The 16892-nt window shown below is 39.3% G+C and overlaps 1 protein-coding gene across 1 annotated transcript in view; it reads left to right on the forward strand.

The window, feature by feature from the left end:
- The window catches only part of GALNT2 (polypeptide N-acetylgalactosaminyltransferase 2), an 80358-nt gene that overhangs the window by 54382 nt on the left and 9084 nt on the right, over positions 1 to 16892 (forward strand). The window contains exons 8-12 of the mRNA XM_083174902.1: positions 6631 to 6718; positions 11934 to 12021; positions 13527 to 13630; positions 15101 to 15227; positions 16424 to 16516. Coding sequence (XP_083031028.1) covers positions 6631 to 6718; positions 11934 to 12021; positions 13527 to 13630; positions 15101 to 15227; positions 16424 to 16516 — 500 coding nt within the window. The remainder of the gene's footprint in view (positions 1 to 6630; positions 6719 to 11933; positions 12022 to 13526; positions 13631 to 15100; positions 15228 to 16423; positions 16517 to 16892) is intronic.

Raw genomic sequence — 16892 nt, forward strand, 5'->3', positions numbered from 1 at the left:
AGACAAATAGGAGAGATGTATTTTGTTTTTATATTAAACGCTCGTTAAACTTAATTTAAGAAAGACATTAACGTTTACTGAACATGTTGTACATAGTATCTATGATAGTGTAGATAGCGTAGTATTGATGTACTTGTAGTATATATTTGCTGAACTGAATGCTGCTAGGATCAATATTTGAATAAAGTTAGTACAGTTTAATCAAACACAGTTGTTCATGTAATATCTTGTCTAACCTGAATAACCATTTATCTAAAGTCTGTCATCAGCAAAGTTAGATGACATTTTAAATTGACCTTTGTGTTAATTAAATCCTGTCCAACTGGTTGAAATTTTATCTTCAAATCATTAGTCAGGCCCATATGCCCTGTCATGCGCACTCTTTCAGAAATGATCACTGGATTATAAACCCCTTTTTCCAATAAGAGCAGTATGTGTAATAGTTACAGTAGGTTTGATTCTTTTGTTTTGAATGGTCCGGGCCATGGAAAATGAGCTGCTATGAAACTACTGATCTCAGCATGCCATGCCACAGCATGCCCTATAGATAAACTATGGCACGGCATCCTGGGACTTGTAGTTTCACAACAGCTGGAGAGCCACATGTTCCCAGGCCGGCTCTAGAATGCTTTGAAAGGTTTATTATTATAAAAAAAATGAAAAAAAATAATAATATTGCTTTGTCTTAAACAAGTTAATAAAAAAAACTTGGACAACTTAATTTAAAACAATCGGCTCTTAAACATTTGTGTAAATGTAAATTTATGAGAAATTTTTCGTTATCTGTTATTTCATTGGATTTGGTGAATCTACAAATTTATATTTTATCTTCACTCATCTTTAAAATACATATTTGCAGTCACATTCCTCTTCCGTTCCCTTCCATTTGATAGGCACATCATTTACCTAAAGTACATTTATTTATCATAGGTAAAGGCAGTTTGACACTGTCCAATTTTGTAGAATTTATTTTGTAACAAAGTTTTGCCTGTGGAAGTTTTTGTTGTATACTGTGATAAAAATGATGATGTAGAGATGTGTCCTCATACATTTTGTAGCAGTTGAGCCCAACAACCCCTCTCAGTGCTCCAGGAACCGTGAGAGACTGCTAGCCATGCATCTTGCCCTGTGTTGAGGCTACATATAAGGACTCATCTGTGTGAAAAACGTCAACTTTACACAGATACAAACACTAATTGAATGCTTTCTTGGTATCTTTAACCTACAGTATAGAGCGATCTTACATGAAACAGGATGACATGATAATCAAATTGAGCTATTGTTTGTCAGAGATCCTATTGATACTTTTGGCCTTTCCTATCGTCATGTTTCATTGTACTGCACGTTCAGTGAAAATGTACCATACCGGTTTGCATGGAATCTTTGGGAGTCATCCATCTGATTGCGTTATGAGTTGTACTCCTTTCTATTTCTGGATTCAAATATCTTTGTTTTGGCATGAATTTAAGGACACAACTGAAATCTTCCCTTAAATGTTAAGTATATCTGGCAGCAAGCTGGTCATTGTTGATCAGATGATTAGAAGATTTGACTAGATAATCCTGTTACATGATTGTATTAATAACATTACCAATCCTGGATTATGTTTTTAATTGACTTTCATGACTGATAAATACATCTTGTCCTACTTAGTGTGACTCCTCTGCTACTTTTAGTTCTGACCCTCGAATGAGTTCATGGTGATGTTTGCTCAAAGTAAACTCTCTAGAAATGTATCCTTACCTCCTGTGCTGACAGATAGTAGTGACTACATAGAGAATGTCAGCATGACCACATTCTAATCTGGTGGTGTCGTCATATTCAGATTGTGTGCTAATGGCATGGACTATATTCTATTACCTATATGCTTTTTTGATTTAGTAGTATTTGCCCTCTGCTTTGCTCACATAGATGTCTGTTATTGATTGGTGGAACTAACTTGCGCCTGGTGTGAAACGTCTGTTTTTTCCTTTACTGCCCCGTTCCATGAAGTCACATTGAGAGAATACCTCAGTTTCTTTCTAAGTCACTAAGTTATACAATAGAAACAACATGATCTAACTTCATCCAATAGTTGTGTATGATGCCTTTATAAACCACTTCTCCACAGGTCCGCTTCTCCACTCTGTCCACTGCTAAATGCATAGGACCTAATTCATCATGCTAATTATAGAAAAAGCAGTTGACTGCAGTCAAAAAGCCACCACCCAGAAATAAAGAATAATCGTCCATTGCAAAACTGCAAATGCATCGTAAATCATGTAATTTGCAGATCCGTTGCAAAACGCAACATAAAATATAGTTTTTTCCATCTGAGTAATAGGCCTACACACTTAGCGCAGTGCCCCAGCGATCTGAGCGATGCTAGATTGCTCAGCACACAGCAATGCAACCACTACCCGGCCTTTTTTTGCTTAAGCAAAATTGCTTAGCACAAATCTCTACGTGTGTATGTGCTCTCCATGGGAGATCTTGACACCAGCAAAATTGCTTAGCACAGATCTCTACGTGTGTATGCCCCTTAAGAGCACATACACACGCAGAGATTTGTGCTAAGCAATTTTGCTTAAGCATAAAAAGTCCGGGTAGTGGATCAGAATGAGAGATTGCACTCAGTATCTCTCATTCTTTACACAGAGAGATTTGCCGTCATTTGCTAAGCAATCTGACTAGATTTTGACTGCATGCTCTAATTTAGTTAGCAAGAGATATTTAATCTCTTGGAGCATACACACGGAGAGATATGTGCTTACTTTCTAAGCAATCTAGTCAGATTGCTTAGAAAATAGCCCAAATTTGCTCCGTGTGTATGCCCCTTTAGTGTTTAGCAATACCCAATCAATTGGTCTATGGAATCTAGGCATTAAAGTGCTAGTGTCTTGAGTGACAATGGACAGGTGATCTGTTTTTCTGGGACTTTGGGACGTAACACACTACGATGGCATACCACGGTTTGCTTTTTTCACCAACATCAAGCTAGCCAATACAGGCTGTGGTTACTGATTACGAAGTGTCTTCCCAGTCTTACCCGGCCTTACTACCAATGATCTAATTTGTCATTCAGTATATCAGAGTAAATTTTAAAGTATATTATATACTTTAAAAGTTAGTGAAATTTCATAGACTAATTTAAAGTATATTCTTAAACATCTACTGGGACCTTGCAAGGTGTGTGCAATAAGTTTCCAGTGCACAAAAAGTATAAGATAAGCGAACAAAGTGAACATTACACTTGCCAGAGGAGTCTGTTCATGCACTCAAACCACTGGCTGAAGCGGCTAGAGACCAGTCCAAAGCAGATAATGTCTTCTACAGTACATGCTAGATTAAAGCAATTACTGCAAAAGTAATCCCACTTCCTCTTGCTCTTCATTTGTGGGGACGTGAAAAAGGAACCAGATCTGGTGTGTACAGCAGTGAACAAGCTCCTGGATTCAGCATTTGCATTGATGTGATGAAGGAGGACAGGATGAGTGCAAGGTCTTAGAGACTATCTGGAAATGACTTCCAGCAGTTGTAAGAATCTTGTGCATCTAAGTCCCCAGTGACATTTCGCTGCTGTACAGGTGTTAAGGAAGCTACATGACCAGCCACATGGAAGTGAGCGCAATATGGTCCCTGTCTGCTTAGCCATGCTACACTCACGTCTGAACTTTTGTGGTGGCGACCTTCAACTAGGGTCCACCGAACAAAGCTGAAGGTGTAGTGAAATGTGTTGGAGGACCTGGCATTAACACTTTTTTTCAGCTTTTGGACTTTCGAATTGAAGGTGGCGATCAAGTGCATAACATAACAGGAGATATTGGAATTTTCATTCACCTGAAATTTTTTTGCAGCCCCTCTTTACTGGTCGAAACCAGTAAATAAATGTGTTGCTCCGTGTCCATGGAGAGATGCTTGTGGTAAGCTCCTCCAGTGAGTTCCATTGCACCCCTTCAGTGGAACGCACTCCCTCGCTTTATTAGACTCTCCCCGACCTTGCAAAGCTTCAAACGGGCACTGAAAACTCACCTATTCATCAAAGCGTACCCTTCCACTGCATAAACCAGCTGGTTCTCCGACCCCTTGCCTGTTTACATCCTGCTATCTAACACCACCCACTCGCTTGCACCTCTTGTAATCTGTCTGTCTCCCCTTCCTACTAGATTTTAAGCTCCTCCGAGTAGGGCCCTCTTCCCTCCTGTTGTCAAAGCCCACTTCTCTTCACATTTCACTCACAGCTCTCCTTTACTCCAACACTCAGTGACCATCTTCATACTCATCTCCATCATTGGCCTCAAGCCTCTAGTTGTATGTTGATTGGGTCCTCACTACTTACATTTAAGCTGTAATGTGTATTGAACTGTGGTGCTCTTTATTTGTACTGTATTTTTGTTATTTATTCAATGTTATGCCAAGTTTTGTCTCCCTGTATTGTTCCTTTGTACGGCGCTGCGAAACACTTGTGGCGCCTTATAAATAAAATTATAATAATAATAATAAAAAATTATAATAATTGTGGACTTGTAACCTATATGAGCAGCGCATGCTAAAGATATACTAGCTTCGCAAACTATATCAACAGACAACAAAAAAAGTTTTTTTTTTTTCTGCTGTACTCACTGCGCCCTAAGCAGCAATAGGGATCACAACAAATAGAGGGATAGTTCAGTCCCTCCACATGGACAATAGGAAACAAAAACTTATGGTGCAATCCTAATAGCGCTCAAAGCAATATTTAACAAGAATAATTACGTATCCTCTGCTGTGTGCAGTCAGTTGTAGGGTGTATCGCATCAGGATTCTCGTAGAAAATTCATACATAAAAAGTAAATAGACAAAAATATTTTCATAGTGCAGTATTTCTACACAAACTCTATATGAAGACTATCTTCCCATTGGGGGTATATACAATCTTCTTATATAAGGTGGTGGTTCTACTTCTTATGGGTTCACCCTTCGTGCGGCAACAGTAGATCATGCTTACAATAAGCTTGCATTCATAACAATGAGATTAAACACATCAAGGTATCTTTAGGTGCTCACTTGTATGCTTACATTCGCCTCACGGTGGATCCTCATCGATTTCTTTCAGTGAAAATGACATCCAGGCAGATGATAAAAGATGGTAGTATTTGTTTAAGAAAAGTATAAAACATATACTAAAAGAGGAGTTATGTATAATTACAGATACAGTCCATACAACCTTCCTATGAATAAAAAACAGACACTGTTGAAACGCATTGGTGTTTTTTTTTATTCAGAGGAAGGTTGTTCGATTTATCCATTATTGGAGTTTGAAGTCCATCTCTGCCATTTACTTGTTTTGGTCTTCAACCTACTCACAATCTGACATTTGAACAGTCTCTTAAGGCTAAGGGCCTGATTCTGGTTGACTCCGTATGCTGCGAAGATCGCAGCTTAATGAGTCCCAAAGTGCTCACCCCTCTGGAAAAAAAAGCCTCCCCGCCGTATTCCCTCGCAATTGAGGGGATATGGTTAAGTAGATACATCCCCTTGCATGTGCCCGCAGCAGGAGAAATCATTCCATGGTCGGCGACCATCAAATGATTTTTCCTGGGCTCTCAAATATGACATGTGGAAACTGACTTATATTTGCGGACTCTAGGACGAAGACAGGCGGGTACGCCGTCACGGTCACATTTGCATCAGAATGCCCAGCATTTTTGTGTCCCAGCGCCACACCCTCTGTGCGATTGCCACACCGACTGTGCAGGTCGGTGAAGAATGTGAAAAATAAGTCCCCTGTGCGAACATATGGGGGGCCGATTATATTAGAATCAGGGCCCCATGTATCTATTTATTTTTATTTATTTATTTTTTTCACCCCTGACTAAAGGCCCATACACACTGTTTGAGCTGCTTTCAGCTCAAAGCTGCCCAGTGTGTATGGCCCGGCGGTGTGGTGGGCTCTGCTGCATGCTCCCGCCTCATCGCTGGTAAAGCCGCTCATCTGCTGGTTTTACCAGCAGATGAACAAATTTGAGGATGCCTTTGCATTGCACGTAGCCAGTTGCCATCAAGGTCACCCTTCTTATATGAAGGGTGTAGCTTCCTCTATGTATTTTTGTCTAGTCTTTGCCTATGCAACTTCGAAAACACATATGGTTTGGGAAAAGCTGTGGACCTATGCGTGTTTGCGACTACTGAGGAAAGAGCCAGCTTATCATAGATTTAGAACCAAACCCCAGATAAGTGCCATCATTTGGGGATAGTAAGATAGCTCTGGCATGCTAATTTAACAATGATCGTTTACAACTGCTGATTGGATGCTTGCCATTATCTTCAATTTGTAAGGATTGCCACACTATTTGCAGAGGTTTCATAAGTAGGTATGTTTTTAATGCATTTTAATACTCCCTAACTGAGCAAAGTAAGGGGCATGACCTCATGTTATAGCTTCATTTTCATCACTCCGGGTTTGAGCCCAGAGCTTATGCACTACCCCCAGTCTCACCACAAGCACTTTTTAGATGGCATAGGTGTACTTGACCGTTAAGGGGCATACATTGTCATTGGCAATGTTCTATTTTCCTGAAACAGCCCTGTATTGTTTGCATGTTTTGGATTTTAATATATATTCCTCCTTTCAGCTATTTATACCAATGCTGTCTATATTATTCATTTTAGGACAAAACTAGAGTGGTGTCTCCCATAATTGATGTGATTAATATGGACAACTTCCAGTATGTTGGAGCATCAGCCGATTTAAAAGGAGGTAAGTAGCACTATGAACCTTGGTGATTTTATGTTTTATTTGGAAAAGCATTTCTTTATGGGACATTTTACGGGTTTGGTTTGATTGTTCCACAGTATCGGCAAACAAAATGTCATTTGGCGAATGCCGCCATGGTAGTAATGTTACTTTAATGTCTACTTATACTTTTTAAAAATGTTTCTTTACCATTATGTTTAAAGTTATAATGTTGAAATGACCTTCCATTATATCATGTGAGAGGCACCAATGGAATACATTTAAAACTGACTCTAATGCTGTGTACGCACGGGGGCGATAGGGGCTGAAATCGCTGGGAATATGGTCTAATCACTGGCATATTGCCAGTGATTGGAGTGTGCACCAGCGATAAATCGCCGGGTGCGCGCTCCCGTTTTCAGCCCCTGAATGGTCGCTGGTCGGAGGAACATGCTCCTCCGACCAGCAACATCCCCTGCCTCTTCACCCAGCAAGTGTTTAAATTTTCATCTGCGACCATCTCTGGTCGCAGATGAAAACGGGACACGGGGCAATATGATTGCTGAGCAATATATTGCTAGCGATCATATTGCCCCGTGTGTACGCACCTTAAGGTGCCAGAATGGATAGGACACTAAACTAGTATACGGCAATTACGATAAACTTTATGTGTAATATTGAGACGCACTAGCCCCAATATAACTGTCAGTACAATCATGACCGAGTTAATTTAATATACGGCCACGAAAAAAACGCAATTATTATTGTGGGGCCACAATGAACTACTTAGAGTCCTATACTTTTCCATCAATACATGCTATAAGAAAAAGTCATCACCATAAATACAAGAATAATGACAGGAGTTGACATCGTTGCCCATTAGCGAGAGACAGGAGCCACAACCAATCATGAGGTGGAAGGGGAGGGACTGCCAGACTCAGGCAGATCATTGGACGGTGTCCTTACCTCAGTGTCCTTTATATACTTTCCGGTTACACCAGAGCGGCTTGCCCTGAGGAAGCGGTAGCGAAAACGCACACTCGGCATTCTCTAGCCGTGCGGGCATTGTTAACAGTGTATGCCAATCTGAGATTGTTATAATATTGTGATTCCAGCCCTTGTGAGGGCTAAACTGTTTACTGGTTTACTATTTGCTGCCACACTACCTCTGACTAATCTAAATATATACCGCTATAGGAATATGATATATCTGAGCTGTGGCTCAGACCTGAGAATGAATCCCGCCTGCACTGCTCAGCTGCATTATCCTTGTAATTTATATAACACTTTAATAACATAATTGTTGCCAATAATATAAGTGTTGCTGATTACCACACAGGAGAAACTCAGAAGTTATGCTAATGGTTACCACAAAACCATTTAGCATATTCATAGCGGTACATGCCAGCCTTTATTCTCATGTTAGCTGGTATAATTTAACAAGTCACGTTCAAAGTGATAAAGTTGGTGCTAAAGTTGATTCTTTGACACCACGCAGCAATTCAGGAGTTAAACACTTTGTACGATCTCAGGAGAACAGCAACAATTGCTGTCTTCTGACAATATTGTTTAATAGAAGCTACATTGTATCATCTCCTGTTGCAAACAGTAATACAGCTCTTCCTGAAGTGATTATGAGTCTTATTAAGAATTGTCTATTAATACACAAGGATAATGTATCACATTCAGTAGAATGGATTGAACCTTTATTGATCCGTGATAATTAATTTAGCATACACGGTACACCTGCCCGTGCAGTTTTAAAACACACACACGTTCACTTGTTTGTTTATTTGTGTTTCTTTTTTTTCCGCTTGCTTTTATTCAAATTAGTAAAAGGTATGTTTTAGGACTCCATTACTTGCTGGTGCACCACAACAGGACAAATCTTTCTTCTTTTTCGTGTTCACCCCTTCATTAATGAACCAATATGGTTTTCATCATCACATGCAAGGGGGTCTTCTTGCAAAATATTTCTTATTAAAAATTCATTATCTTGGGCGATTGAATCAAAACCAATCCCACCACCAGCTTTAATTTGAGGGTATTTACATCCAAATCAGGGGAACGGTGTAGGAATTACAACAGTTTCTATATACAATATTTCACTGTTGCAAAGTAAAAAGCATGTATCTTTTCCAAATGATATTGCTCTGTGCCACTTCTGTTTAGTGAAGTGGGATAATTGTTTTATTTGTAGTTTTAATGCCCATACACACTGGGCAATTCTGAGCTCAAAGTAGTTTTCACGTTTTGAGCTACTTGAGCTCAAAATCTCAGAGTGTGTATGGCCGGGCGATGAGCACTGATGTACGCTAACGCATCATCACCGGCCAGCGCCATTCTTCGGCCTGTTTTACCAGCCAAGTGAACCACTTGCCACAGTCTTCTACTGTGGCAAGTGGTTCACTTTTTTTTTTGCCAGTGATTTTCACATGATATACACATTGCAAAAATGGCCAGTATGTATGCACCTTATCTGTCCAACTCGTGTATTTGAGTTTAGTTTAATGTGTTTTTGGTGTTCATGCACTGTAGTTTTTGACCAGGCTGCAAACAATAAGTATATAATAAGTGGGTGAATAAGTAGTAGTTCCATATTACATTTATTTTCTGGTTTATGTGACATAAAATCATGTGTGCAAAGTCTGTACAGTTTATTAATGCTTTTATTGGTGCCGTCTGCATTATTATAATGGTCAGTTCTAGTTAATTCCTCAGACTAGCGTAGTTTTACTCTATTTAGTTATGTTTACAGGTTACAGTTCCCTTTATAGACATTTTTATTTAATATTCATTACATTTTTGTATGTGAAATGAAAGATATTTTGATTATTTTGTAACTATAACTTTCAATCCATGGAATAATCTGTTATTCATAGTAGGATATGCGGGTTGGGTTTTACTCCGTTCTCAAATCGGGATCGTATTGGCTATCCAAAACATGGGGAAAAAAAGCCAGTATGATCTGGATTTGAAAATTGAGTAAATCCGAGTAAAAGCAATCCCGTGCATCTCTAATTTGGGAAGCGGTCATCTATTAGAATGAACTTAGGTCTACAGTCATTAGGTCGACCCCACTAGGTCGACTGGCAGGAAGGTCGACCTGACTTAAGGTCGACATGGGCCAAGGTCGACATGACTTAAGGTGGAATTTGCATAAAGGTCGACATGAGGAAGGTCGACTGGTCATAAGGTCGACATGGGTTTTTCACTGTTTTTTGAGCCGACATGTGCCGACAGGTGGTATTACATGCCCTACCATCCACTAGGGCGTGGTGGGAGAATAAAATAGTGTGCCGAGCGCAGCGAGCAAAGCGAGCGATGCGAGGGTCCGATTCTCCTTGCCAACTGTGTCCATGTCGACTGCGTCGACATTCGGATAAAAAAACAGTGAAAAACCCATGTCGACCTTATGACCAGTCGACCTTCCCCATGTCGACCTTTATGCAAATTCGACCTTAAGTCATGTCGACCTTGGCCCATGTCGACCTTAAGTCAGGTCGACCTTCCTGCCAGTCGACCTAGTGGGGTCGACCTAATGACTGTAGACCTAAGTTCATTCTGACAGATGTACCGATTCCTCTAATTTATGGTATATAAGTCTGTATATAGAGATCAATCAAACTAGCATGTTTTGCATATTCATGATCATTTATGTGGTTAGGTCTATGCTGTTGACATTGATTATTTTATGTCTGCTAAGCACACAGAAGTATTACATCAATATTTACTGTGTACTAGTAGTTAAATATTAAACTGCATATGAAGTACAAAATACATAATTTTCCACTGGTTGTGTGCATGAAACGTTGTTTTTTCTGAAGAGTAATTCTCTAATTAAAACAATAACTATAAATACTGGTATTTTGTACCATCATGTTTGTTATGTAGTCTACAGTGAGGAGTGTACACTGCACTTTATGATATACAGTATATAGCCCACACATTACACAGCACCTCCATAAAAAAAAACCTGTGTATAAACTTTGTAAGATCCGAATCTTTTCAGAGCAGAGGCAATCTATTTACAGTTTCTTGTTTATTAGAAAGAGTAATAAATTTCCATAATGGCAGCCAAAAAAATTAATTGCTTTTTTTTTTTTCCTCTTTTTAAATTTGTATTTTAAAAAATTTGCTCTTGTGCACTAGAATTCATAGGCATGCGTAGCCATTTCGACTGATACTTATTTTCTTCGGTTTACTTGAATAGCCCCCAAGGACATAACCCCCAGTACTTTACCATGGTATTTAGATAACCTCTAAAGTCTTTTGTGGAAAAAAAAAACCCCTAGGTAAAATTTGTATGGGTACTGCAAAAAAAAACTGATATTAATGTTAGAATGTGCCCAGCTGTAATGTCCGAAAATGGCCTCCGCACAAGTGCGAGAAAACAGCATTGCGGGATTAATACCTGCTTTCTACTGCATCTTTAAAGAAACTGGTCAATTTCGTTACTGGTTTTATAGGAAAAATACATTTATTCCCTCTTGCTGCTTGTAACTTACTTAAGAGGTGCATTATGTAGTAAATGTGCAACAGTAATTTTTTTTTGCCTGGTTTTCGATGCAGATTTTTGTAGTGATATAGTCTAATTTGATAGTCGTCCTTAGTATTACAGGTTGAGTATCCCGTATCCGGGCATCCCGTATCCGAATTATTCCAAAAAACACTTTTTTTTTTTTTTTTTCTTTTTAAATTGAATCCTTTTTTTTTTTTTTTACCCCCCTAACCCTTTTTTTATACTTGCCAAGTCCCCTCCCCCGGCGTCCACGGCAGGCCTTCAGCATCCGCTCCGTCATCTCCAGCGGTCCCAGGAGTGCATTGCGTGAGTGTGTGCGCGTGCCGGTGGCATCACCGGCGCGCCTGGGAACTCTCGCAATGCACTCCTGGGAACGCTGGAGACTAAGCTGAAGGCCTGCCATGGACGCCGGAGGACTCCATGGATGCCGAGGGACCATCGGGGCACCACCAGGGGACAGGTAAGTATGTTTTAAAAAAATTATTCCAAAATCCGGAAAAATCCCTTATCCGGAATGCTCGTGGTCCCGAGCATTTCGGATAAGGGATACTCAACCTGTATTGCAGGTTCTATAGATAAAATAGCATTACTGTAAATGATAATCATAATTGAATGAGCATAAATGATCTAGAGTGCAGTTTCCGAACATACCTACTTGTGTATGGGACAGTGAAAGTTATGTGATGGTTTTTATGTTTTGTATTGTTTTATAACTAGGATTTGATTGGAACTTGGTTTTTAAGTGGGATTATATGACACCAGAACAAAGAAGAGCCAGACAAGGAAACCCTGTAGCACCAATCAAGTAAGTATTTATACATCACAGCCAGTGAACTTGATTGCACAATTGTAGAAAGTAAAAATGAATAATTCCGCTTCTAACTTTAAATGGAGTGCGTTTTCAGTAGAATTTGCTGACATACATTAGTAAGTCGTCACATGTCTTGTTGCCTGTCACAATTAATAACCAGTTTGGTAATTTGCTCAATATGTACTGCGCTAACAGGAAAAACAGACCTTTCCCCTGTTGTCCCTATTTAATTGCAGATCTTATTTCTTGTATAAGTACGCCAATGTTTTTTTCCTTTTTATAAATTACAATTTTCATCTCATAGTTTTACATAAGAGACTAATTCAGTATAATTTGACATGTTTTATTAAGTGTAAGCAATCTACAGTTGCACCTTTTTCAGGAGGGTGCTTTAATAAATAAGATACTGACCTTCCGTTGCATAAATTTATGTAACTCAAGTACATAATATCAATAATATGGCCTTAGTACAAATGAGTTTTGCACACAGTCCCCATGCTTGTCTAAGCATTTGTTCCAAGAGTACATTAAGGCCCAGCATAGAAAAAAATCTGTGTCTAGTGCTTGTGCCACAGCTGCTTATTAACGAAGTTGTTCACAATACCCACTGAAATACTCAGTTCATCAGCTAGATCACTTACCCAAATGCGTCTATCCCTCCGAATTGGAAATTTTAAGTGCAGAGCAGTTATCGATGGCAGATGTACTTGGTCAGCCAATCGCTGCTCATCTTACAAGTCTGTCCTGCCATTATCAAAGATAGTGCACCAAACCTATTTTTGTGACATGACGTAATTACTGTACACGTTGACCATGTTTTTGGCCAGCCTCGCCATCTTACAACTGATGTTGGGACAGTAGGACTGGTATGAGGTGAGGTGCAGTCTAATGGCCTTGAGGGGATACAGTGATCTACTATCTCTGGCCTGTTTGGTCATTTGAATGTAATTGAGAATATTATACACATGAGGTCTTGTTACCTTACTTATTGAACCACCATTGCATCAGCATTTAACAATTCGTAGACAACTAATACAGTTGCAAACAAAATAGCACCAGCATGAGGTGGGATATTGCTGAGGAGTATAGGCTGGAGTTACAGGGAGAATGGCAATGCCGGAATGAAGAGCCTACATTTTATAATATAAGAAAGGAACAGCACAATTATGGTGGCACTAAATGGGGATGGTAGAACAATGAAGAGGTGAGTTTTTTTATGGCAAGCTTAAAGCCGTGGAGACTAGTGGCTGTTCTAATAAGATGTGTGTGTAGGAGGGGGGTAGTTTCACACGCCTATAGTAGCTTATATACGAACAAATGGAATATTGAGGTAAATATTTGGGTTTTTACATACTGGTTCGCAAGTCCAAATAAAGTAAACTGTTCTGGTTATTTATTTATGGATACTTGTTTTGTCTTTTATTTCTTATCTTGTGTTGTGCAAACATATCATATTACTATTTCTACCTCTGATATGTATTTCACCTTTATATTTGTAGAACCCCGATGATTGCTGGAGGGCTGTTTGTAATGGATAAATCCTATTTTGAAGAACTAGGGAAGTATGATATGATGATGGATGTCTGGGGTGGTGAAAATTTAGGTATGTATTAAGTTACTGCATTGTTTCTTATTCTTATTCCATAGCCAAGTTACCGCGTTATGTATGTTTCATATTGCAAGACACATGCAATACGAAAGTTCTGCATATTAAATCTGGCCCTGAGATGTTGCTGTTACAGTATTGCCAGTGTTAAGTTATTCTTATCAAGTCCTTTGGAGTGCTGCATTTCTCTACTTGATAGATATAGATATACTAATGCAGCAGCGCTGTACCCCGACCATATGATGCAGGAGGGGGGACCTCTTTGAGCATATAAACATACATATGATCATATATGTAACATATTTGCTGGCGGGTACCCTTGCGGATTGGATGTGCTGAGTGAATATGGAGCCAAGTAGCGCCCAGGAATCTGCAAACGGTTTCACAGACTCATCAGTCTACCTCCAGGATCCTGTAAAACTAACCAAGGGACGTCTGCAGGGGAGTGTGTGAACCCTTATTCTGTTTCCTGGTCGCCGCACAGCTCCAGATACACTCCACACACAATCCCCTGGGGAACCAGCCAGCACACATAACATGCATCTTTATATGTGCTAAGTTATTTCCCCCACATACTATGCTGTTGGTGCTGCAGCCGTTCCTGCACTAATGGCTGGTTTAGGCATGTGCCAGTAATTTGATCCTTCTACCAATCACATAAGTTTTATACAGGTAACATGACTTGGTTACATTTAAACTGAAAATCAGTATAAATATACTGAAGTCATATCACTCCTATATTACATTCAAGAGAAGTTAACTGTGTATATCTGTATCTCAGAGCTGTAGCTTAATGGCAGGTGGTACGTAATCATGAGGATGGTGCCATTCTGTAGTGAAGACGTCACTGATCACCTTGTGCCAGCCCTGTATGTGACTTCATAATACTCCTTTATTTTGCAATCGCTCGTGTGCAAAAGCATTTAAAATATCTAAAGTATTTTATCTTTGTGACCGTGAAGATACTCTGATATGAATTAAGCATTTAAATTGCGAGGACCAAATAACCGGTGTATCTTTTTTATATGGATGGTAACTTATGTGAGTGGTGCAGTGGAAAACTAAAATAACTATAAAGCAGCCCAAACCCAGTGCGTTTTGGGCTGCCGATGCATGCTCCCGTCGTTCATATCACATCGTACTGTCCAAAAAGTATGTGCTACAGGTACTTATTTGAACCGGGTTTAATCATATCTAGTTCAAAACGCATGCTGCTTAAGCACATCTTGAACTATATATGATGCAATATATTTTAGAGCGCACGGTGCGCATCGCACCGTGTATACAGTATGAGGCTATGGGTACTAAATGTTTACCAAAACCTTTATATGAACTCTGCTTTTCTGTCTCCTTTTCTCATTTTCCCTTTCCTCTTAAGGAAGTAGTAATATACTTCTATCGGTTCCCCTTGGGGTGTTAGAAGGACCAAACCTGTCTAATTTATGGCTTTCTTCTAATCCTGATTAGAGATTTCATTCCGCGTGTGGCAGTGTGGTGGAAGTCTGGAAATAATCCCCTGTAGTCGGGTGGGCCACGTGTTTCGCAAACAGCACCCGTACACATTCCCTGGTGGCAGTGGGACAGTGTTTGCCAGGTAAGAGTCTCACACTATGGGGGTATTCAATCCCGGGCCACGACTGTTGGTACGTTATGACAGCTGTGACCCTGGCCCGTTTTCGTTTTGCTCAACCGCAAATCGTCAAGCGGGTTTCAATGCGCCGCCTGCCAAGCGTCGAAAAGGGGGCGTGTCCACGTAAACGGCCATGGATTGTCGAGATCCGGCCATGGTCGTGAAAATATGGCCATTCTCGGGAAAAAAGGGAAACCTAATTGTTGCCCATCCAGGTCCAGTATAAGCGGTCTTGTAATGTTTGCTCCACACTATACCTATTTCACATTTAATTGAAAAACTTTGTGTACAGGTGGTAAGCATTTGTACCTGGCATGTGATGTGTGCTGGATGCAGAAGTAATATGCATGAAATACAATGTACAGTACTTGCACTACTACCTTTTCTGGCTGCGAGATTTTATGCAAGAGTTTGTGCAAAAACAACTGCAAAGCCTAAAACAAATGTGTTTTTTTGTGAGGACCACATGAAATGTGTGTGTGTGTGTGTATATGTGTATATGTATATGTATACATATATATACATATATATGTGTATGTATGTGTGAGATATATATATATATATATATATATATATATATATATATATATATATATATATATATATATATATATATATATATATATATATATATATATTTTTTTTTTTTATATTAATATTTTATAGATATGGTAACATTGTATTTATTTTCATGAACTTTGTTATTTTTCTGGTACCTATGTTTTGGAGATGAAAACTATTTTTTTTCTTTTTTATGTCTATGGCGCCACCAAGTGTCCGTACAGGAGAATGATTATAAACTGGCAGTCCTCAAACTGAAAATCTTAGAGATTATTATTAACAGAAACAGTGACCTGGGGAGAGTGGACAGAAATGATTAGAGGGGAAGTGCTGTGGAGAGAAGGGTGGCATAAGATGGAGCGATCTTTGTCAGAGTTTGCACTGTAAAACTGGGAGTGGAACTAGGAAGAGAGCATTGTATATATGGTTTATTCTTATTAGACCATTCAAAGTACTAAAACAGAAGAACAGCCATCATTACAAAAAGAGAGATTATCACAAAGTTTTCTTATGACCTTAATTGCCTTGTATAGCAAGAACAGCACAGCATTTCCTCATGTCGAGATATATTAATGCTCAATGTTTTATTTTTGGTCTAGAAACACACGGAGAGCTGCAGAGGTTTGGATGGATGAATATAAGAATTTCTACTATGCAGCTGTACCTTCTGCCAGAAATGTTCCATATGGAAAGTAAGCGCTGTCACCTTCCCTTTCTATTTTCTGGAAACTCCTTTACTAAACTTTAAATTACTACCTCACTTTTAATATACATTTGATTCTCTAGAAACCTACTACAGATGGAGCCTTCTTCAACTAGCCTTCTCTGGAGTGCCATGGTGAGCAATGGCTCACCAAGGCCTATTGTTCTCAGCTGCAATACAATATATAGAGCAATACAGTAGGGGATTAGCATAGGATTAAGTCTCACTTAATCCTATTACAGGGCTAGATGAGGATGGCTCTATCTGTATGCTATAATTTTTTTAAATTGTTTTATCATTTTGTTTTAAACAGTGCTGCATGTTTTGTATAGAAATGACAATATAATTTAGCTTCAGGATGAGAA

The sequence above is a fragment of the Crinia signifera genome, chromosome 3 (assembly GCF_055691185.1).
Source record: "Crinia signifera chromosome 3, ASM5569118v1, whole genome shotgun sequence".
NCBI classification, from domain to species: Eukaryota; Metazoa; Chordata; class Amphibia; order Anura; family Myobatrachidae; genus Crinia; species Crinia signifera.